The sequence below is a fragment of the Phallusia mammillata genome, chromosome 2, assembly GCF_965637545.1.
Source record: "Phallusia mammillata chromosome 2, kaPhaMamm4.hap1.1, whole genome shotgun sequence".
NCBI classification, from domain to species: Eukaryota; Metazoa; Chordata; class Ascidiacea; order Phlebobranchia; family Ascidiidae; genus Phallusia; species Phallusia mammillata.
This window is the reverse complement of record NC_137253.1, coordinates 28,022,198-28,044,962: the sequence shown is the minus strand read 5'-3', so window position 1 is coordinate 28,044,962 and position 22,765 is coordinate 28,022,198. Positions and strand designations below refer to the sequence as shown.

At 37.4% G+C, this 22,765-nt stretch overlaps 1 protein-coding gene across 1 annotated transcript; it reads left to right on the top strand.

The window, feature by feature from the left end:
- The first annotated feature begins 1,790 nt into the window (after window positions 1–1,790).
- Window positions 1,791–20,955, top strand: LOC145214205 (5-hydroxytryptamine receptor 1D-like). Its single transcript, XM_080082693.1, has 10 exons — window positions 1,791–2,148; window positions 5,345–5,493; window positions 8,808–8,942; window positions 10,229–10,357; window positions 15,390–15,600; window positions 16,079–16,257; window positions 18,023–18,125; window positions 18,494–18,619; window positions 19,002–19,244; window positions 19,759–20,955. Exons 1-10 carry the CDS (start codon window positions 1,900–1,902, stop codon window positions 20,038–20,040), a joined length of 1,806 nt encoding a protein of 601 aa, XP_079938819.1. The 5' UTR covers window positions 1,791–1,899; the 3' UTR covers window positions 20,041–20,955.
- The last annotated feature ends 1,810 nt before the right edge of the window (window positions 20,956–22,765 follow it).

Genomic DNA, 22,765 nt, shown 5'->3' with positions numbered 1-22,765 from the left:
GTGTACAAGACTTAGTAGCAAGTAATAAAGTGCTGGTTAGGTTTGCTGTGGTTTGATTTGAGTGAAAAGGCCGGCTTATGAGTTTGGGAAGCTCTCAAGTTTAAACCTAATGAGGCGAAGCTTGTATTTTGGCCTATGAATAAAGGCACATTGTTTCGATAGCCACTGCTGCAACTACTGAGCTTGTTATATGTATACGAGCCTGCGGTTTGCTGCTTTTTCTCAGAAGCGGCATCTGATTGGTTCAAGATAAATTTCGGCCGCACAAATTATGTATTTATCCTAAAATATGTATTTTGAATTGCTTGAATATGTATCCTTGAAGTTTGGTATGATTTCAAATCGCTAAAGCATCTATCTTAAAACTATAATAATACATTTTCCATCTCGGCATGACAGGTTTGAACTTGTTTGTTTTCTTCGAAAATTCCGCTTTAATTAGCTTGGAAGTTATGCGCGGACTTACCAGAATTTCAACACTAACATAAAATCGCGTAGCCTGTGACGTCACGTACATCCAGCGGCGGGGATTTTTTCGCCTTTTCTCGTCTGTTTTCAACTAAACCTTTCCGCTAACACGCAGTTGTTAGCCCTCAACCGCTGTGCTATGTGCGCCTCAACCACTAAATAGTTTTACTTGGGTAATTGGAAACTGTTCAAGTCATCGCTGTTGTAAGAAAGCTCAAGCTTGAGGTAGTTTGCTGTGTACGTGCTAACGCTACTGCCTAAGTGAGCCAGTAAAGCAGTGTGTATGTATAGTTTTGGATCAGCAGTGTATTGTTATGTGGAAGATAAATACGTATTGTTTGCTTGAATTGCTATTGGAGTGTCTTGTCGACTTAACGTAAAAGGTTTTAATTTTCCAAGTAAATTCGCAATTTTGCTGTTGCTTTGGGACGCAATAAAATCCTTGCAGTATAATTTACGCCAACTTAACCTTTAAGTTTATTTTGAGCATTACATGACAGACGTCGACTTACCGTTTGACCAGGCAAAGAGGTCCAGGTTTATCATGTATAACCGTTACTCATTTCTTCTTGCATGACACTTGCAAATGACAGTGGAACCTCTGTGCAAATCATAATTAATATTTTACGAGGTATTAGGACTCATCATTCACTGTGCTAATTAGGTATGCGTGTAAACGTTTATAACAATAGCAACTATTACAAATCCACTGAGTCTTTTTCTGTTGTATAAATTTGTCGATTTTATAAGGAGTTTACCGGTTCAAGCAAATGTAAAAAAACGACATACTTAATGAAACGTAAAACATTTGAACAGATTTGTGTATAATGTTCAAAAATATCATTTGTTGTTGGGAAGGTTTGTAATTCGAACAATTGATTTTGTTAGCGTTGTATAAGCGTTTAATGCTGGTCATTGATTTTGCACCAAACATGAAGCTATAACAAAAACAACCAAACAGGAACTGTGCAGGGCAAAGCAAGAAGAGTCAAAGTTTACTGTGAAGTATCAGCAACATAGTAGTGAATCTCGCCTATGCAGCAACGTTCGGTTAGGAACTTAGTCATCAGTTCATATGCAGTTTCCGTTGTCACGTTCTAGCGTGTTGCAAGCTAAGGACAAGATGCTGTTTTACAACTTGGTTTATATTGTTTAGATTAGAGCATGCTTGTTTAGGTTGCAGATAGAGCCTAATGATCACTTGAGAATATTGTTTTAATGTTATTTAAGACTTCGTATTTTTTTTGTTTTTTTTAAATCATAGTTCCTATGCTATGGCGCCTAGTTTCAAACAAATTTTGAAGTCTCCACCTTTTATACGCAGCTTTGCTACTCAACAGACTGTAAACAACGGCACTTAAGCATTAAGCCTTATATATAAGACAATTCTGAACTGATGACCAGTGAGCCTGATCCCTTCCATCAAACACAATGACCACCGAACCTTTACTTGGATTAACCAACATCACTGGGGCCTCAAACTTTACCACCACAGTTGACCCGAACCCCTGGAGCGGACCCATGGGGCCACAGCAATACTTTGAAGTCTTCTACCTTTCCATAGTAGTGGTTTTGGGATGTTTCGGAAATCTGACTGTTATTTTTTCGATTGTTGTCGAGAATCGAGTCCACGCACATGGAAACGCTTTCGTCATCAACTTAGCTGTAGCGGATTTGCTGGTAAGTAGATCACTGTGACGTCATGATGTTGTATTATTGCGTCACTTTGGCAAATTGGCACTTAGATTTAGCCAAGCAGGAATTCACTTCGAGGACATAGCGACGTTTTTTTACGTCACAGTGGGTTGTGATTCTTTTTTCTGTTGGGAAGGTTTTGTGTGTCATAACTTAATGGGTGTTGATGGCCAAATTGGATTTGCCGGATTTTGATGTAGTTTGCGACAAAAAAATCAGTATTTAACCACGCAAATCTCTCAGTGTTGAGTGCCATTTAAATTACGTTTGTAATTTATGTGAGAATTTGCCAACTAGGGTACAAGTACTTTGCATTGTTACTTTTTACCTTAGTCCATACCGCCTTCGGACGTACATTTGACATACATCTAAACCTTTGCGGCTATTTTATTGGCACGAAATGCTTTTTGAAGTAGAAAGTAATTATGCTGAGACACTACCGAACCAGTCTGTAGGGAAATGTCACGTTCTGCTGAAACGAACCACAAAAACTGAAACCACATTAAGAGCGCAAGAACTAATTACAAGCATTGATTGAATTGGACGATACGAACAACTTGTCAAGGTACAGTCGACATGATGTTAATTGAATTGCAAAAGTTTACTGCTTGTTTGAATTTCTTTTGCACAAGCTATTTCCAATCAAAAATTACCCCAAGTAAACGTGTTCTTACAAAGACGTGTTAAGTTTTCTTCCATGTAAACGGTTGCTTCCAAGCACTATAATTGCCCAATAAGGTTTGACAATATTGGTTTGGTTATAGCAACCCTGCGTAACATGCAATTTTGCTATAAAAAAATATTTGTTTTCTGTAGGTTTTCCCTTACATTTTATATTTTACATGGGTAAACAAGAAAACTATTTTTTACAGATAAACAAATACTTGTCAAATGTCGTATGTGGGAAGCATTGCTGTTACGTTCTTTTGAAATGTTATTTGTAATTCTGATTCACATTTTACAGAAATATGACAGGTGTAATTAAGTTATAATTGAACGAGATATTGATCTTATCCTACAAAACAGTTGATTTCGTTTCAACCTGACATCTACTCAATTTTGATTTTCAATATACGCGCCGATAAGAATGACGTGCGTATGTTAAAAGTTTATTTTGTTGTGTGTTTTTTGCTGCAAACTGCCACCTGTTGAAAATATGCCCTGGCCTAGATGAATAATTCGTTTATATGCTGTGTTTTTTTTAAACAGTAAAAGTAATTAGGGAAAAAACACACTTGACTGAAATCCATTGAACTCTTTCAAGAATAAAGTTCTAGTTGCTCTATAAATTTAGTATTGAAACTTTGCTTCCGTTTTCGTTTTATGCAAGTTGCTATTGATCCCTGGGAAAGTTTTAAGTTTCCAGTTATAGTGAATTTCAGGCGGAAAAAGTGCTTGAACAAAAATTTCCCACCTTGCTAAAGCGCAAGGAACGTCACTTATTTCCCAGTAAGCTGAAGTTGGGAGAATCGCACTTAGCAACCGGCAAAATTGAGATTGAAAGTGCAGTAACGAATGAGCATTCGTGGCAATTTCGCTGAAATATGCGGCCTCCAATCGGACTTAATTTTCCGACCAATGGCCCCAGGACGTTATTAGGTTTTTCGCAGTAAGTGGAATGACGAACTCTCTGGCTGATTTGACCTATTTGCCGATAACGTTTGCATCACCCACTCCGGTACCTTCTCGTTTGTGCTTGCACAAAGGTTGTTGTGCAATACTTGTTTAGACTGGCATTACTGTTCCCCCTTCTGGTTTAAGACTGGCTTAGTAACATTGTGTTTAATATATTCATCTTATGTTCAAATTATTTAAGTTCACATAACGTCACCATGGAGAAAATGGCATAATATTCAGGACGAAATAAAAAAATTTGCTGATGTAGTAAGCTGAAACAGTTTTGTTATTAAGCGAATCTCCCGCAGACAATAAAATGTATAAAAGAAAGATTCTTGCTTCTGATCAGTATAGTATTGGACTGTTTCATAAAAAATTGATACGTCAAGCGAATCCCTGCTATTTTTGGCAGTATTATGTGTTCTCTTACGATATTTCTGTTATTAAAAGAAACGATTTATGCTTTTATCTGTACTGATGTAGTAAGACACGCTTTGTTCTTTGTTTTATTTGCCTCCCCCTTCGTTTAATGTACATGCGAAAATTAGGCATGGTTAACCGAAGCCAAACTGCTCCCATATGAATTTGAAATGTGCATCCGGGTTTCAGGTTATAGAAAGGTTCAACTTTCAGGAGCATGTAATGAGAAACGTAGTGCACTGTGTCAAGACAGTTCACCAACGATGCATGTAACAGGGTAAGGGGTAAATCCCTCTCTTTTCCTGGAATTGCCATTCGGCCACAACCGCATCTTCACCTAAGCTTACCCTTTGATGCCTTTAGAATTTTTCCCAGTAGTCATTTAGCCAATACATTGCCACTGGATATAGCTTTGTTCCTTCCGGATTGCGTTTGTTTTTCAACTAGAATTCTAAAAATCCTAGGAACACTTGACATTTAACGCATTTGCCGGTCATTGTAGCAGGTTTTTATGATGTTTACTATTGATAATTCTACCAGAGGAGATTGTCGGCTGAATCTGAATTATGAATTGTCATTCTTTTTCACTATTGATCATGCCATGCTCATTCACTATTTTAAGTGCCGAATGCAATAAGCTTCGTAATCACGTTCGACAAATCCCGTTTGAGTAAAGACCGGGAGGGATTATCGCACTGTTCCGGAAGCGGCGTCTTAGGTGCATGCAGTTACTAATCTAAACAACCACTGGAGAAACGTGTGCTGTGTATATTCACCGCTCTATGTAAACCACAACACACAAGCTTGCATAATGTATTGAGTAATGCTTTTTCTGCGGACTCTTGTATTATGGACCACAATACTTATTTTCCATTTTGTGTGTCAAATTATTTCATGTTACGTTGCTATTTAAGACTCGTTTAATGCTTGTCGATCTGTACAGTTTCCAAAGTCGTCACATACTAGTATATTTTTCATGATTTTAAGTATTAACGTCTGTTTCTTCAAAGACCTCTCTGGGCTGGCGTATGCAGTTCAAAAAACATTGGCTTTCGTCTTTGGGAAAGAGTCCTTATTATTAGAAACATGCACAAGCAAATATAGTTATGTTACAATCATTTAATATTGAATCTTTGACTTTCAGGTTACCGGGTTCGTCATGCCCACCGTGATCGCGAACGTGGTTGCTGGTGGTAACGCACTCCCGGATGTTGCATGCAAGGTTGCAGGTTACACCGTCACGGTCACGTGCACCTGCTCGGTAGCTAACCTCATGCTCATCGCCATTAACAGGTAAGATGAGAGCTACGTATTTTTCCGTCAACCATGGTGATTTACGATAAAAGATACAATAACGGCTCTTTTGCAGTTGACTGCACAAAACTCGTTGACACCGCGCTTTTATCCCTTAAGATGGACAATGTGACTATCCATTAAATAAACTGTTTCTGCCAGGCATAATGTATCAACAAATTTTAAGCTCTTCCAGCAGTCTTTATTATAATATGCCGACGTTTCGATGTCCCATTCGAGACACCTTCATCAGGGTGATGATGAGAGAACACAAAGTTGTTTTAAGGCAAAAACGTCGGTGAAACACACAATACACACGGTGGTAAGAAACGCAGTATAATAAAGACTGCTGGAAGAGCTTAAATTTTGTTGGTAACTATCCAATAATTGTTCTTTGGGCATGTCGACGTTTTTAACTGATTTGAACTAAAACCTTATGAAAAGTTAAAAGGCCGATAAGACAAGTCATGTTACTTGATGCCTATCTAGTTTAGGGGTTTTGCTGGCGTTGTGACAATTTCCTTGCTTTGCAGAAATTTTGTGCGCTTCGCAGTTTCGAAATACCTTGCAGTCTCATTTAGCCCACAGAAGTACTTTAATACTATGTCCAATGTGTATATACTGTAATATTAGAACTGAATTTTAAGGTCCAAGGGGCAGTTTGTCACAGCTGTGTGCTGAAAGCCAGGTTTTTGTAAGATGGAATTTTCGTGTCACCGCAACGAAATCTCTCTTAATCCGCGCAAATCAATAGATTTGGCTGCATTGATTTGCGGCCTGCGCGATTCCATACCCCAGCTGTCAAAAGTAACCATATAGATTTGCCCTGCAGGGTCATTTAAACAAACAGTCGTAATTTGAGCAGACAATCAATAGCGTTTATGCAAGACTTAAAATTCAACTATTTATTTAAGTCCTCAAGTTAGTTTTAATCAACGGTTAGGAAGAGGGCCTTGACATTACACCAGCCTTTTCGGGGTAAACGTGTAACTTAACGTTTTATAATGGCAAAACTTAGTGGATGGAATTTTATTATAAACAATTATAAATTGTATATGTAACTAGATTTTATGCATGTTCGCACAAATGTTTGAAAAGTTTTTGCCATGCACTTAACCTATGCGAATAGTTTATGTTCGGTTCTATTGAACACCTAAATTTCACAAAAGCACGTTGGTATTATTTACATCGTAACGTCCCACAAGTATTACAAGAGATTTAGTTTCTGTGTTTTAACAAAACTTTGTGTGATATGTGATATTTTCCAATGAGATTGATTTGCAGGTTTCATGAAAGCGCGGCCATGCTCTTGATTTGCAAACGATTACATAAGCATTCAGTTTGCGTTATTTTCCTAAATCTATTGCAAGGTGTTTAACAGTTGGTGTATTTTTTTTGCCTTTTTGTTTTATAATTTATTGCACTTGACCAACACCCAACAATTTTTATAATTTTTCACAGAGAAGTTAGTATCAACTATCATTTTAAGAAAAAATATATAAGCTGTTTTGGTCTAGGTATATGCTGCAATGCGCAATGTCTAATGTTTGTAGACGTGCTTTTTTGCAAGTGTAAGTCATTATGTATTCAGCACACCCTAACCGAAACCAATATGGTCTGAATGCGTCACAGTCGCTAGTTTTCGCTGAAAAATATATACAGCAGCCATAAATAAATTACGAGTAAAATTTACCAACAAAAATGCAAATCTGATTTTGTGAACACATGAGTTTTTGTTTTAAATTTTTGTTCGAAAAGTTACAGCTTATTTGTCAGAATTATGCAAGGTTGTATAATTTGTTTCATAAAAAAACTGAGCAAAGTTATAGAAGCGGAAACAGGTAAAACGTGACAGATATATTTCAGGAGTTCTTAGAAACCGAGCAGGTTACGTCGTCTAAAGACAATTAAAAACAAAACAATCAAGCGATTATTAATCAAACCTTTCTTGTGACTGCAAGGGAATATGGTCAAAAGTAGAAAACAGTGATTAACTAATTACCTTTACAATTCTAATATTAATCATCGTGATGTAGATGCAATGTGGTGTTGTGACTTAGTAGAAAACATCCGGTAAACATGCAGGTACATTGTTTACCACGGTTGGCATTTTTGTTATTAAATAGAATAACAATCTAAGAAACTCCCTCCCCCCATTTTGATATTATTTGTCGTATTTTAAAATCTGTAAAAAATGCCTGCATCATTATTTTGTTTTCGTATTTCATGGACGAATTTAAATCTCCAAATCAATACAATTGCATCAGTATGAAAATATATATTATTTAAGTGTCACAGGTTATTAGCTATCCTGCCATCAACAAGGGTTTCAATTGATTATTATTTGTTGCTTGAAGTTTAAGTAACAAGTCTAAACATTTTATTTACCAAGAAATCTGACACATGAAAACGCAATGTACGTTTAATCAGTTTTACAACAGCAAGATAAACAAATAACCCAGTTCTAGGATCAATACTCCTTATTAAAGCAAGTCGCAATGTGGGTAAAACATTATTTAAACGTCGGTTTTGTATAGTTTTATCCAGTTAGATCTGAGTTATCTAACAATCTCCGGTGTCCATTACATGAGGTGCAAAGATAAGAGAGAATTGATCTGCGGGTCGTTGTGACAAAGATAAAGGCTTAACGCTTTTTTATTGCGTCTGACCTATTTGGGCTGTTTTGTGAAAGCGAAATCGTTGTTATTTGTTTCAAAATCGTTTCCCGCACAATTTCTATAACTATCTGCTTACTAATCTTAAAGTTATAGACGGCGTTGGCATACGTTTTATGACGTCACTTCCATTCGTGTTGCGTCATCGCGCGGCTGCAACTTGTTTCTATGGAAACGCGATTGTTTGCTGATGGTTCTACGTCTTTGCGACAAAAATACTTTGTGACTTGTGTACCTTGCTTTACCAGGAATTAAGAGATAAACGTCACTTGCTGTCAGTTGATTGTTTTTTTGGGGGGAATTTTTTTGTCATGTGTAACATTGTGTAAGTACGAAAACCTGAACGTTTGAAGTGGGCGTGCCCTGTATAAAAAAGGTTTAAGTAAACACACTTTTGTGGTCAACATGACACATTCATCTATGATCAAGAAAGTTTATAGACTCGAAGGCATTCCTAGAAAAAAGTCTTTCGATCCGCTACAATAATGTTTTTCTTGCATTGTATTTTATTTGCCACTTAAACGAGGCACTAAGTACAAACCGTCAGTAGCAAAATCGTGTAAAAATTCTGTGTAATAAGCAATAAGGGAAAAACAAAACAAACAGTCACTTGTCAAGATTTGTCTTTTTTATTTCTAGGTACTGGGCAGTGGTCCACAGCAAGACGTACGCCCGCAACTTCACAAAAAAGCGAGTCTACATGATGGTGATTGGATGCTGGACGTGGTGCAACCTGGTTGCCATGCCAACTTTGCTGGGATGGGGAAGCATTGAGTAAGTGGATTTTGTTTTTTCTGCAATTTATATTGGCCGTAAAAATACCTGAGGTTTTGTTTGCCACACTGTGTTGGTAAGGTATCTATAGTTGGCTACACAAAACTTTATATTTTACCAAAATCTTAGGGTTACATAAGATCGAGAAATAATAAGGGACAATGAAAGGGCAACTTGTCTGGCTACATGAGCTAATCGGATGTGAGTAGTTTCATGATTAGGCATACTGCCAAAACTTCTCTTTTTCGAGCTTAATTCATGCGGAAGCGAAGTTTAGAAAGCCAATGTATGATAAACGCACACCCAATGTGAAATTTCAAACAACTTCTTCATCTAGTTTTATCATCACCTAAATGATTTTTTCCAACTTGGGTCGGTTATAAAACCATTTCATACAAAACGATTGTCCAAGCTTGGCAAAAAATGAGCAAAAAAATGGTGTTGCAAACACAACCACGAATGCACGTATGTGTCATTGCACATCCAGCATGGAAACAATCCAATAACGTCGCCGGAGTCGATTCGGGAGCCCGGAAGACGCATCATGGTCCCAGTCACTTCTATTAATATCTTTCAACCGCCAAAAAAGTGCCAGAGTTTCAAGAAATACTAAACTTCTTAGACCTGTACACTAACAAACGGGTTTGCAACTTTAGTCACAGTTATCTTCTGGTCGATCTATTTCACGTTCTGACCAGTTTATACTAAAATTATTAGATCAAAAACACGGAATAGATGACTTCAGTGTTTTGTCGCCCGAAACTAGACTTGACAGATTTTATTTTTGAATATTATAAGTCATTTATCGTTTGACATGAATCTAAGCCTATTACACACGGACCTTACACACTATGCAATTACTCCTAATATCAGCACTGGAGTTGCCGTCCGGCTTGTTCGCCGAATAAGGCCCAAAATGTGGCGAAATTGCGGCACAATTGCGGCTGAACGTGAAATTAGGTTTGAATCAAGCCGGTGTTATTCAAACACGAGGTCCAAACCCGAAAGGCCTTGCAGCTCTCATCGGCATTAAGTTTATTTTCCGAAATTCAACATCACTGACCTGTAGTTAAGAGTGTAGATTCTTAACCGGGGGAAAATTTAGTGGTAAACTTTGGGTTAAGCAGAAGTACACTTGTTTCAAGTGAGCGAAACTTGGCAAAATGGACCAATAGAATGGCTGGTCGTTTGTCCAGTCCATTTGAATCAGAAGACATTATCATATCAGTCGTATAGTTTATACATCAAGTATCTTACATCTGATTGGCCGTTGTTTGTTTGTGCAGCTACGATATGAAGATGATGGTATGTTCATGGAACGACATGATTTCCATCAGTTATACAATCTTCTTGGCTGTCTGTGCTATATTTGTTCCCCTGGTTGTCATTGCATTTTGCTACTGGAAACTCTTCTCGTAAGTTCTGTGATTTAAAACTGTTTGTGGGATAAAACTGTTTAGAAAACATTAGAATGATTTTCTTTTCAACCCGTAAAACGAATTATTCTTTCTGCACAATGCTGTGCAAATTGCATTACGATTTTCTAGATGAATTTTAGATTTAGGTGAATATGTTTCACTAATGTAATTAAAAAGGATAGTTGAAAACCCTTGCATAATATTTTTCAGAAATAGGTGTTTACTCCATTGAATGTTATTTTTAATTGTAATTTAACACAACTTTTCGACAGCAACTTGTGTCATTCTCAAATGAATCGCTGTCGAAACGTTTTGTTTTTCATCAATATACTGGCTTGTTTGTTTCTGGTTAGGATTTTTAAAACCATGAATTGTTTACCTAAATTGTAATTTAAAAATTTAACATTTGAATGCGATCGCATGGCAATGTTTACAAAATCATTCAGTCTCGTGTTTTAAGACCGGTTGATTCTCAATCTCCGGAAACAGAAGTCAGTTCGTCATTCACAAGCGAACCAGCTATAGTTTCGGTCGCATAAGAATTTATCGGAAAAACGGAGTCACGCGTGCTTGATGCTATCGCCCTACTTACTCTTCGTTAAATTCAAACCGAGCTTTGGTGAATAATATTATGGAAAACCTGTTAAATAATTTAGTTCCAGTTTAATAAATATTTATCTCTTCGAATAAAAGATCAATTTAACGCTAAATTTAAATTTTTAACCCTACAGGATGAATTGATTCGGCCCACATTACAAAAACGTGTAAAAGCAAGAAACAAACGTTTTTAAATCCTTTTGACCAGCGCTTTCGTGAATATATAATAGCCATTGATACCTGTATCTGGCCGATTAGTATGGGGTTGCATCCCACTAATGCTTGTTATACGTTTGTAACGATTCCGCCAATCAAGAATCCGGCACAATGTACTCTCGCTTTGGGCTGTAATCTGATCCCTTGAACTCAGTAACTCGACCTGATGATATCAATTGCACAAGTCAATAATTCAACGCCTTTGCGGCGCAAATAACAGAAAACACGTGTGCAGATCAAGGCAAATAAACTAAACACTACGTACTAGATGTTTTAAAATGGTAAACTCCACAACGTGTTGTGGGATTTTCCACGTGGAAGATTCGAACACATCACATTCAAAAACGTTGTTATATGAAGTATGGGTAATTCATAGGTATAACCATTAAAACTTGATAATGTTTAACTGAAGTTGTTTAACAATCTTTCATCAACGTCAGGCAATGTTCGGATGCAGTGTATATTCATTCTCATCGTACTTCCCATGACTATTTATCTAATTAATATTTCATGTACTGAGAGCAAATGGCGCATAATGATAACATCTATTAATAAACCGTTTGGACAGGGCCCTTGACATGTGTACGTAAAGCCTACGTAAAACACAAATAATCAGTTTTGGGATTGTTGTTGTGTTTTGGGTTTAGCTCTGATGGCATCAACTGGTCAACTGCCAACTTAAAGCGGATGCTTTATTTCAATGCAGTTCGATGATATTTTATTTTTAAACTCCGTGCTAGAAAAACATTCTATTGATTTATGCTCATTGGACAACATGTATTTAGCTGCTGTTGCTGTTGTTGTTGGCGATGTTAAGAACTTCGACCTTTTCGAACTTGTTTGCATTTAAGTAAATAAGCCTATTTACATGAAGCGTTTTGTTACCATTTTGTTCAGATACAGGTGCAATATCGACTATAAGTGGGTTTCAAAAACATTTTTGCAGTCAACAGCGTCGTTAAGTACTAAAAACCACAAAAATAGAGATTTAAAGTGACAAATCCATGCTTTGAAAACGTCGTATGAAAACTGAACCCACAAAACTTGAAAGAAAGCCAGTTTAAAATTTCATTGTTGTGCATTTGCTCATGTTTTGTTGTACAAAAATACAAAATTGCTGCACGATTCGCCGTTGGCAAAGCAACCAGGCTTGGCTTTGCAGCTACATGTGCGGCATCACTTGGTGCTTGTAATTCGCTGTAATTACTAGTTAGCGAATGGACCTAATGGCTAAATCCTCTGTGTATTAGAAAGCGCTCATGACAAACGTTGTTCGCAAAGTAACAAACAACTCTCTTTGTTAAATTGTTAGTTTAGTAGAGATGGCCTTTTTGGAGATTGGTTTGACTGTGAGTTCAAAGCATTGCCATAACCCTTAAATCCAATACTTGACTTAACTGTGCTATAGATAATAATCAACATTTTGCGTTTATTGCGTGTAAAACTGTAGAAGAAATTAATGAACATCGTTGATAAAGTTAACACACAGAGGCAAAGCAATTAATGTATATTTTGCACCTTCTCAATCTCTTTATTTGTCCTGTAATACACTTCCGCATGTTTAGCATTTTCCGTACAGTTTAGAAACGTTCATGTAGGTTTAGAAAAACACAAAACTTGCCGTTGCAAGCCCGTCTTAGTTATAACTTCCTAGTTTTTCACCTTCTCTATTGCATCAATTTCCTATCGCAGCAAACCGTGTGTGTCATTAATTTTTCCACTTCTTGACACTTATCAGCAAGGGGTGAATCCCTGGGTATTGTAGTCATTACTGGATGTTCTTACGCCGTTGCGCCTCCTAGTGTAACAAAATCAACACGACATATGCGTGTTTGTGGTTTAAAAGTCTTCAGTTTTTTTATACGGATTGGAGCTGGTTTTTTGTATCTCATAAGGGTGATGTACAGATTTATGTAAACAATTGCTACTATCATATATAATTATAAAAATAACGTTAGCTTTTCCTTCTGTCGTACTTTGCTTAATGCTGTTTTAATGTGCTATTAAGATTCTTTTTGTCAGGATAAATGACAGCTCTATACTGTAAGTCTTATTTTCTAGCCAATAACTGTTACTGTAAGACAATAGTTCATTCATCAACTGCACTTTGCGTAATGTTTCGACGTGTTTTTTACATTGTGTGGAATAGTATCACATGTACCGGCCAGTAAATATAAGTTATATTTTCTAGTGGTGACCAAATTTTGGCAATTCGCAATAAAGAATTGGTGCAACTAAACCAAAACTTTAAGTAAGATATCGAAAACATGGCCCATATATGGTAGTGCCTTTTCTTAAACTCACTTGTTCCGTGCTTTGCACGCATAGCACGTGGCGTTGCATCATTGGTCGCATGGTATGATGTTTGGCATGCCTGAAAGTCGTCACTTCCCGCCACTTTCACACGATTGTTGTTGATTACAACGGAATATTATTGACTATAAACGAAGCAGATTACATCCTTTTTGATGTAACATTACGTTGCAGTTTCCGTTCTATGACGCCTTTTTTATACTTTCGTCACTGCAGCGATTTGCCGTTTTGACACAGACAAATAAGAGAAAAAACATTTCCTTTCGGGGTGCGCTTGGGTTTTTGCGGTTACATGTGCTTTGATGTATTTTAATATTTGTTTATAACTGCGTTGCCTCTGTTACTGGGAGCTCTTATGGCAGCAGAATTGTAACATAATATTCAACTTATACACGTTTTAACGATGGTAAGCGGATTTCCCGACGTGATTGGTGCAATCAGTCACCAATATTATCAAAAGCAATTTGTCATGCATTCTACAGCAGCCAACGGTGTCATTGAACTGCCTTTGGTGAGAAACGTATACCAATTTGCTATCCCGGTAATTTAGTTGGGTGATTGAACGATTGGCATCAAATACTGAGACTCACGCCCTTAAACGTGCACAAAAAGTACACTTTCGGCATATTGGTACCTTTACTTACTTCCACATTAACTTGATTTTAGAGTTTGATAAATGTAACTTAACCATAAACATAGTGCGTAAAGTTAGAAACAGGTTGTCTAAATCTGTAGGCAAAGTCGTTTGTCTTGGGTGGATTAAACAAACTATTTTTGACATCAAAGCCTTGGAAAACTTTTTTAGCACGTGGTCAGTAAACAGTAAGACGTGCAACTCTCATGTTCGAGATTACCTCCCAAAATAGCACAAAACAGCCCCGAAATAGTAAGTGATTTTGTAATGAGACCTTCAAATTATCCTGTCGGGCGATGCACCCAACAAACCCACACATTTAGCGAATTTATCCTCTTAGTGGCGGCGTAATTTTTCTTGCCTATCGTTAGTGAATACTAATTGAAAATTTTGATTCGCTTAGGTGTTTTTAGCGCGCGGAAATTTCCCTTGTCTAATGTGTGTGGGCTTCACGTTACGTATGCGTGCGATTTAAACTTTCCCGATGTGTGCGACCTTAAACAAACTAGCTGGTATTTGATGTTGAAGGTCACGCAGTTGCCCTTTTTAGTGTGTGACGTCATCGTGACGTGAGCAGGTAAAAATGTCAACAATTTTGAACACACTGTCAACCTTTAGCTTTTACCTTGCGAACTTTATTGTTAACCGAATTTAACTTTACATGCCATCGGTATATGTTGATTGAAATAGCTTATACGTTCTAGTTGGGCCTTCTTTTAGCGTACCATGTGTTAAAGGTTCATTACTCAAGTGGATACAAACAGGTGTAACTGATGTGGGCCCATCATATCACTGATGATGGCATGAGCATTTGGCAAAACGTTTGAACAAATGTCACTTTTTCCGTTTGTTTACGCCGGTATTTTTATATTTAGCCTTAGAGGTTGATGCTTTTAAATATAAGTTACTTTTATTATATTGTTGTTTTTATGGCAACAAGTGGTCCAAAATTTATTCTTTAGTATGTTATTTTTGTCACAGACCCTATATTTCAACTTCTATGTTTTGTTGCACAATTGGTTAGTATGTAACAAGACACGACTTTTGTTTAACTCTTTTCGCTTTGGTTCGGTGGTACCCACTTTCATTTAGATTTACTTTATTAATGTAAACGGCATAGACTACCTCATGTTCGTTACGATTAACAACAGGAATTACTAAAAAACTATGAAACCGGTTCATACTTTACTGCATTATGCGGCTTTCCAGATGCTGCGGTATGTATCCACTGAAAGAGTTCTTAAAAAAAACTTGTCCATTTTTTTACAGGACTGTTCGATCTAGTGGAAGATGGGTAAGAAGTCTAAGCTCTGGAAGTGGGATTTTACAGAACAGTGAACAGAACAGAAGATCTGAGAGAAAGGAACGCAACCTTCTACAGACCCTCGCTACCACTGTAGCCGTTTTCTGTGTGTGCTGGCTACCTTACGCCACCACATGTATAGTTGACCCAAGAGGAATCCCTGCTCCCGCCAAAAAGGTACTTAGTTTTGCTTTTTAAACCTCGTTCCTGTATATTCTAGTTTTTATTTGTGGGAAAATATTTTAAATCCTAAACTGTTCAAATTTTAACTGAAAAAGAAGGTAGACATAAACGGTGTTTAGTTTCTAACGTGTCACGTACGGGCAATGCTTTGAACTTATTGTGGGGGGCGTTGATTAATGCCGCGTCTCAGGTCAATGCAGGCTTCAAACACGTTTTGCCAAATCATTTACTTCCTCTTAACCTATTTCTGAAGTTGTGATAATTTAAAAAACTTTAGTTTTAGTTCTGCTGATCCCTGGTAAAGTTAAATTTAAGGCAGGTAAATATCAATAATTTGATGACTGGTTGGTCGCATTACATATTGGATCAATTTTATTGTAGAAAATACCCAAGCCCAAACAGATAAAGCGTGTTTCACATAAGGCTAATGCACACATTCACAAAAATATAAAACAACTACTTTTAAATTAAGGCTTTTGGTTGGTTGGGTCTCAGTAACTCAGCTGTAAACTTCGTTATTTACGGAGCAATGAATCCTGTCTTCCGGAGAGGATACCGCAACCTCTTCTTCTTGATATTTACTTGTAAGAGAGCGAAGAAAATTTCATCCGCTGGACTTCACGCCTCCCAGCATTCCGACTCATTTTACAAGTATGTACAACCTTCGTGTTTTTAGTTTGTCTTTATACAAATAAATGCTTGGTATAGTTCTTTAAACATACTAGGTTTGGTGCAGGCACAAATCAGGGTTATTGGGACAACAACAACGTTAACAAACCAAGAACCGTGATCCAGGGTTTTCAAATGATTTTCCATATTTATGCCCTTTCAAAAAAAAGTTTAAAACTTTTAAAACCGTTTCTGTGTCTAGTTTAAAATTCAAGCTTTTGTATGTCTAGTACGTTCCCACACAGTCAGCAGTTTAAGCGTTCAAGCAGATGTCTTGTTGTATTTAGCTCATGTCAAAACTGACAGAGAAGCTAAATGCACCAGATGCCTGACTTGATGTTGATGCCCAATGGCCCGTGTACGGCATTGCGAAAACGACTTTTTTTTCAGCATGCTGCGCGCATACGCAAGCAAACAATCGATCGAAGTCTTAAATTTCTTCCACTCAATTGCCTGATTGTACTTTTCATTGGCTAAAGTTGGTTAAATGTAAACGCATTTAAATGACTTTTAGGTCAAATTCAAATTCTTGTATCAACCATTATGTTAAAAATGGGGTCGTTTTAAAAACGCTTTGGAAACAACCAGTGAAACTGGTCGACTGTAACGAAAGAAAACTTACGACACATATATGATAAAATGAACGTTTTATGCGCCATCCGAAACTGATTTTAAACTGCATTTGCGTATTGTGACATCATTACATTTTAAACAAATGCTATGACAAGGTTAAAAGAGTCGCCCTCTCCCCAAAATTTGCAATGGATTTGTTGTTATCCTACTTGTAGAAGTACTATTTATTAGGAATCGCTATTTTGGGTACATTGAACTTGGTTGTCAATCACAACCTCCAGTAAGTCTATAATTAAGTGCAGGACCATGCATACTTAACTATAAGCAAATGGTTACAATAAGTTACCTGTTATCATAGCTTCTATTACAATGCGTTGGCCCTACCAGTCGAATAAGCAAGTAAATGTCTCCAGTGGCAATTGTAAACTGGTAATTGTAAAACGAGGAAGCCAAACTGGCAATGGTTTTACGTCACTCGATTAGTTATTAATTGTTTTTTCGGCTCAACTGGTGGCGTAATGCAGTGCGCGTGTTATGTTGTGTCGTTGTCGTTAGTTGCAGGTGGTGCTGCAGGTGATCATGAAATTACAAACCCTAGCAAATGACACCCAACGTTGAATTTCTCACTCTACCTCTCGCAAAGTTAGTTTGTCACTCGCACAGCCTTCACAGGAACTTGTCACCGTGTGTTCCTGTGTGCTTATTGTGTCACCCCTAAAACCATACCAATCGTACATTTTCCATTGGCACGTCGTCCGGCTTTTGATGAGGATGCATTCTGCCATCACGTGACAAGGGTGACGTGCCTGTTGGCGTGGGTGCCGGAAGTGGCAGTGTCACTGCTTATTTGACGATTGTTGTTTACGTGTGGATGTTGAGCATGGCTTAAAGCACGTTGGTTTTCTGCCGTTATGTCCGACTAACATATCAATCACATCACTTGTTGAAAATTAAAAAATCTGTTTTAAAAAAATGAACCCAAAAATTTCATTCTGCGCACAAACACTGGGTTTTGGTTCCATTCAATTGAACACTGCTTTCTCAATGAGTCACCCACTGCTTGCTTTCAGTTTTTTTTCAAAAAATATCCTAATCTAAATTTTAAACTTTGCTGCTTATACTCGTGTATTCTGAAGGTTTCGTAGATATAATCATTGCTTTTATTTATCCGTAGATCTAAGCGCAGAAGCTCGGCACCAAGCACTCCAAACTCCAGACTTGCAGTGACTAAACCCAGTCCACTGCTGGTGACAATCGGCAGACGCAGTTTACCGCAAGTAAGATCATGAGTTTAAAAAATAGGCATCACTGTATAGCAAAACAGAATAAACAATATTGACAAATTCAAAAAAGCCACAGAATTGTAAAAGAGCATTTTAATAAAATAAAAAGTAGAATTAACTGTTCACACAGTTTGGCAAACAAAAGTAAAATCTATTTTCATAATTAATGTCAAACAAACATGTCAGCACCATTACCTAACCATCATATTGGGTGTTTTAGATGCAATTCTTTCAACCAAGGTTTGCTTAAACCTGCTATATTTATAACTTGTATTTGTACAGTTAGCATTTTCTCCGTTTTGTTTTTATTTGTTATACGCTTGCTTGCAAAACCTTTTATAAAAAACAAACATTTTTTTTAGAATTTTCTTGCCGATACAAGATCAAGTATTGCTGCCACACCTCAAATGACGCCAAAGAGCAGCAACAATAACGGAAATCTACAATTCAACCGAAGACCGACATCAACTAACATTGACACACCAAAGGTATGACAGACCTAATCGTATGATTGACACATTTATTGGTCTCTTGTCACTGCCAGTTTGTTTGCTGAAAACAAAAACCCACAACAGTAAAACGGGCACAAGATTATCAGTTTCAATGATTGTTTTATTTTTATTTTTAAAGCAATTGTCAACTTTCAAACAATTACTTTACAGGTTTAAAAAAAGCAATTTCTTAACATATCTCATTCAATTGAGCAAAATGGTTTTATGCATTAGCAAGACAACACGTTTCACAATTTTTAATAATAAAAATTTCCTTACAAAACGAAATCAAAATTTCCTGCTAAACGGTCAAGCATGTTTAAAATTTAAGCTCCAAGTTACTTCAGCTGGAATGTTTAATAACATCGTGTTCCAACAGCACTTTGGCCGAGGTTCCGATGCCCAAACGCGGCAGAACAGTGAGGAACCGCCGCCAGCACCTTCCCATCCTTCGCAGTCTCCAAAGTACAAGTCAGGCAAAGCGGGACCAGCCTCTGTGGCAGCGTTTCGTCGACCCCACAGCCTTTTGAGACGGGAAAAGCGACCGGCACAGGTGGACAAGAAAGTAGCGGAGTTGGAACGCGAGGCAAGGTTGAAACGAAACAGCTTGATGTTGCTACAGGTATAGGCTTTCAAATGTTTGTTGGCGAAAAAACGTACAGAACTGTCTCGTGGAAGTAGTGTGTACAAGTAATGTCACTAAAAAGGTTTTTTATAAAGGTTTTTGGCAAACAGTTTCCTTTTCGATCATGTTATCAAGCGCTTGCAAACGAAGCAAGCTAATTAAAGCTTCGGTGAAATATCACATACTTTTTCATGGTGCCTTATTGCCCATTTCTTGTGGCTTCTTGCTTGTAGCGTCAGGTTGTCAACCTATAGACTTAATTCTTAAACAAAATTGACGATAAATTATTCATCACATTAGTTGCCAAATGGACAATAACAGATCAGCCACTTGACAGATCTCGTTACGCAATTATTGCATTTAGTTTTGCAACTGTTTTTTTTTTTTCGAAGTGTGGCAAATAAACTATTGAAATAATTTAAACTTGAGACTAAAACAAAATTAACGACACGAACCAACTGTGCCCCCCGCTCGTCACACAACGTAATAATCTCTCTTTATGACGACACAGATCCAGATGAGTGACGACGAGGATGAGGGGAGCCCGGTGGTTCACCGTCGCACCCGTTCAGAAATCCCCAATGGGACCCTTAAACGCCTCATACAGCCCCCATCCAGCAATTCAATGAACAATCTCTCAGGCGATGCCTTCCTCGACACACCTACTGCCACGAAATGCTCAACCGAAAGCGATATGTCACATGACGAAAAGTCACCGAAGCAAGACGCTACGCCACAGAACGACAGCATGCAGATCGAAGTTCCAGTTGTACGCAGGGAGTCTGCTGTTTGATAAGGTTGTGTTTTAATGGCCTTTTTATGTAGCCAAGTGATCTTGGGCGCTATCTGGCGGCGAGATGAAGTCGGTTTTGCACATCTTTATCGCACAACGTTGTGTGGGACTGTTCAGCGGTATTCATTTCTCGATTACGTGTTATCCATTGTTGAGAACTTAGGATAGTTATTTGTTTGCAATACTATTTTTGTTTTTACAAAACAACCGAATTATTTGAAAGTAAATTCACTGTACTTTGTTCCGCAACTATTGCATTGTTTGCACTTTTCGCGTTCTTCAATTTTAACCCCAATGATGTGTTGAACAGAATCACATTTCTAAAGAATATTTACACACATTCTTTGCAATATTTGCTTGATCACTGAAAAAATAACCCACCCCAATGTAAATCCAATCCAGTTATAGGCCTAATGTCGTAGTCAAAATATTCATCAAAAATTAATGCTTTCGATTCAAACAGTGTTTACACTCAATCACAAATTTTCCATGTTTTTGCAATTAGTTTTTACTTGAGGTTTTGCACAAGAGTCAACCAACACCCAACATTTGTATAAAACATTCAATCTTTTTAAATAGGTATACTAAAAATGTTAAAGGTTATCAATATTACACAGCCATTATGTGAACAGTTTGTACAAAAATCCACAGTCGATGACTTAGGTACATAGATGTAATATTGAGCTGTGTTTCGTTTAACCTTTGCACTTATTTGTTTACTGCCATCATTTTTAAACCACCAAGTTTCAATTTGTTGTTGTATTGCCCTCCACGTTTGCAGTGCTGATCTAAAAGTTCTGGCAGTTTTTTCTCTTGGGCGTCCAGCGTAATTGCGTCTTTGCTGAAGTTTCAACGGCAAAGGATATTCAACTGTTTTGTTTTTCCTTATTTATAACAGAAGAAAAATGTTCCAAACGTCTGCTTTTGTGATTTTTGTTGAGCAAGTTAAACTTAACCAAGAGAGAATTAGCTTCAATATCTAAAACCCTGTAGTTCAGGCATTGCTGACAGTAATTAATAGTCTGTTAAAACGACTGACAGTTGTCTGTTGCATAGCAGTTTGTTTTAACTGGCCAGTAATCATGACACATACGGGTGACAACAAGCAATAACATTTGTGTTTTATCCTGTTTGGCCTGGTAACATTTTTTTTTGTGTTTTTAAGAAGAGTTCTGCAGGCTTTGAAGTGCTTAAAGGCCCGTTTACACTGTGGGTATCGCGCTCGCTCAAATCTGCGTAAGTTTGTTTGTTTCATTTTTTCTGTCTGGCTTCGCGCTTGACTGATTTCGGGCGCTCAAGTCTCGTAGAAATGAGCGAGCGATCGCCTACCGAGTACCGAGCGTTTTTTTGCGTATCAAGCAGCTTGAACCTGCGCAAACGGTTTGTGTTATCGCTGTGTGCGGGTATGTGATTTGAATAAGTTGGTTCATTTGCCAAAAATAAATGATGGTACGCTATTTGCCTCAAATTTAAGTATTTATTACATTGTTAGGATTGAATGTTGTGTTTTTTGTGTTTAAATATTGTAATTAAGTGCATTTAAAATGTACATTCTACTCAGCACAGGGGACTTTATGCTATAAAAACATTAAAGTAAGATAAACATGCCATAAATCTATACAACAACATCCTAAACAATCCTGTATGATTAACGAGATGCAAAATCATGTTTACTGACAAAATATCATTTAATTTAGATTCATACAAAGCTTTTTCGAATCTAAAATAGGTAACAATAAATTTATGTGGTGATTTATGGCCATCGACAGTCACTGTGAGCTAAAAATGACATCGGGTATGTTATTTAGCACACTTAGGTACGCACCGAAAATCGTAGTGTAAACGGAAGGGGTCGCAAGGTAAGGTTAGGTTAGGCGCCGCTAAGCTACGCGTATCGCGCTCGCTCAAACCTGCGTAAGTTTGTTTGTTTCATTTTTTCTGTCTGGTTTCGCGCTTGACTGATTTCAGGCGCTCACGTCTCGTAGAAATGAGCGAGCGATCGCCTGCCGAGCGTTTTTCTGCGTATCAAGCTGCTTGAACCTGCGCAAACGGTTTGTGTTATTGCCGTGTACGGGTTTCTGATTTGAAAAGTTGGTTTATTTGCTAAAAATAAATGATGGCACGCTCTTTGCCTTCAATTTAAGTATTTATTACGTGGTTATGATTGCATGTTGTGTTTTATTGTGTTTAAATATTGTAATTAATTGCATTTAAAATGTTCATTTACCCTAGCACAGCGGACTACATGTTATAGAAACATGAAAATGAGATAAACATGCCACAAATCTATACAACAACATCCAGAACAATCCTGTATGATTACCAAGATGCAAAATCATGTTTACTAACAAAATATACAAAATATACTCATAAAGAGTGGCAGACGATCAGCGTCAGTGTAAAGTTTTATTTGCAACAGAAATATTAATTTCGCCTATAAAGGCATCGTCAGTTTTCTGTCGGTCACCACCCTGTTACAGAGGCTGATTCTTTTAGTCTGTTATGACATCACACTTAATACTAACAAAATATGATTTAATTTAGATTGAAAAGAAGCTTTTTCGATCTAAAATAGGTAACAATAAATTTATGTGGTGGTTTATGGTCATCGACAGATGCTGTGAGCTAAAAAAGACGTCTAGTATATTATTTAGCAATCTTAGGTACGCACCGATAATCGCAGTGTAAACGGAAGGGGTCGCAAGGTAAGGTTAGGTTAGGCGCC

What these genes read in the sequence shown, in the direction of transcription:
- LOC145214205 (XM_080082693.1), top strand. Translation starts at nt 1,900, where the DNA reads ATGACCACCGAACCTTTACTTGGATTAACCAACATCACTGGGGCCTCA. An exon ending in ATGCTCATCGCCATTAACAG is followed by an intron (nt 5,494 to 8,807) that starts GTAAGATGAGAG and finishes TTTTATTTCTAG; the next exon opens with GTACTGGGCAGTGGTCCACA. An exon ending in GCAGACGCAGTTTACCGCAA is followed by an intron (nt 18,126 to 18,493) that starts GTAAGATCATGA and finishes CATTTTTTTTAG; the next exon opens with AATTTTCTTGCCGATACAAG.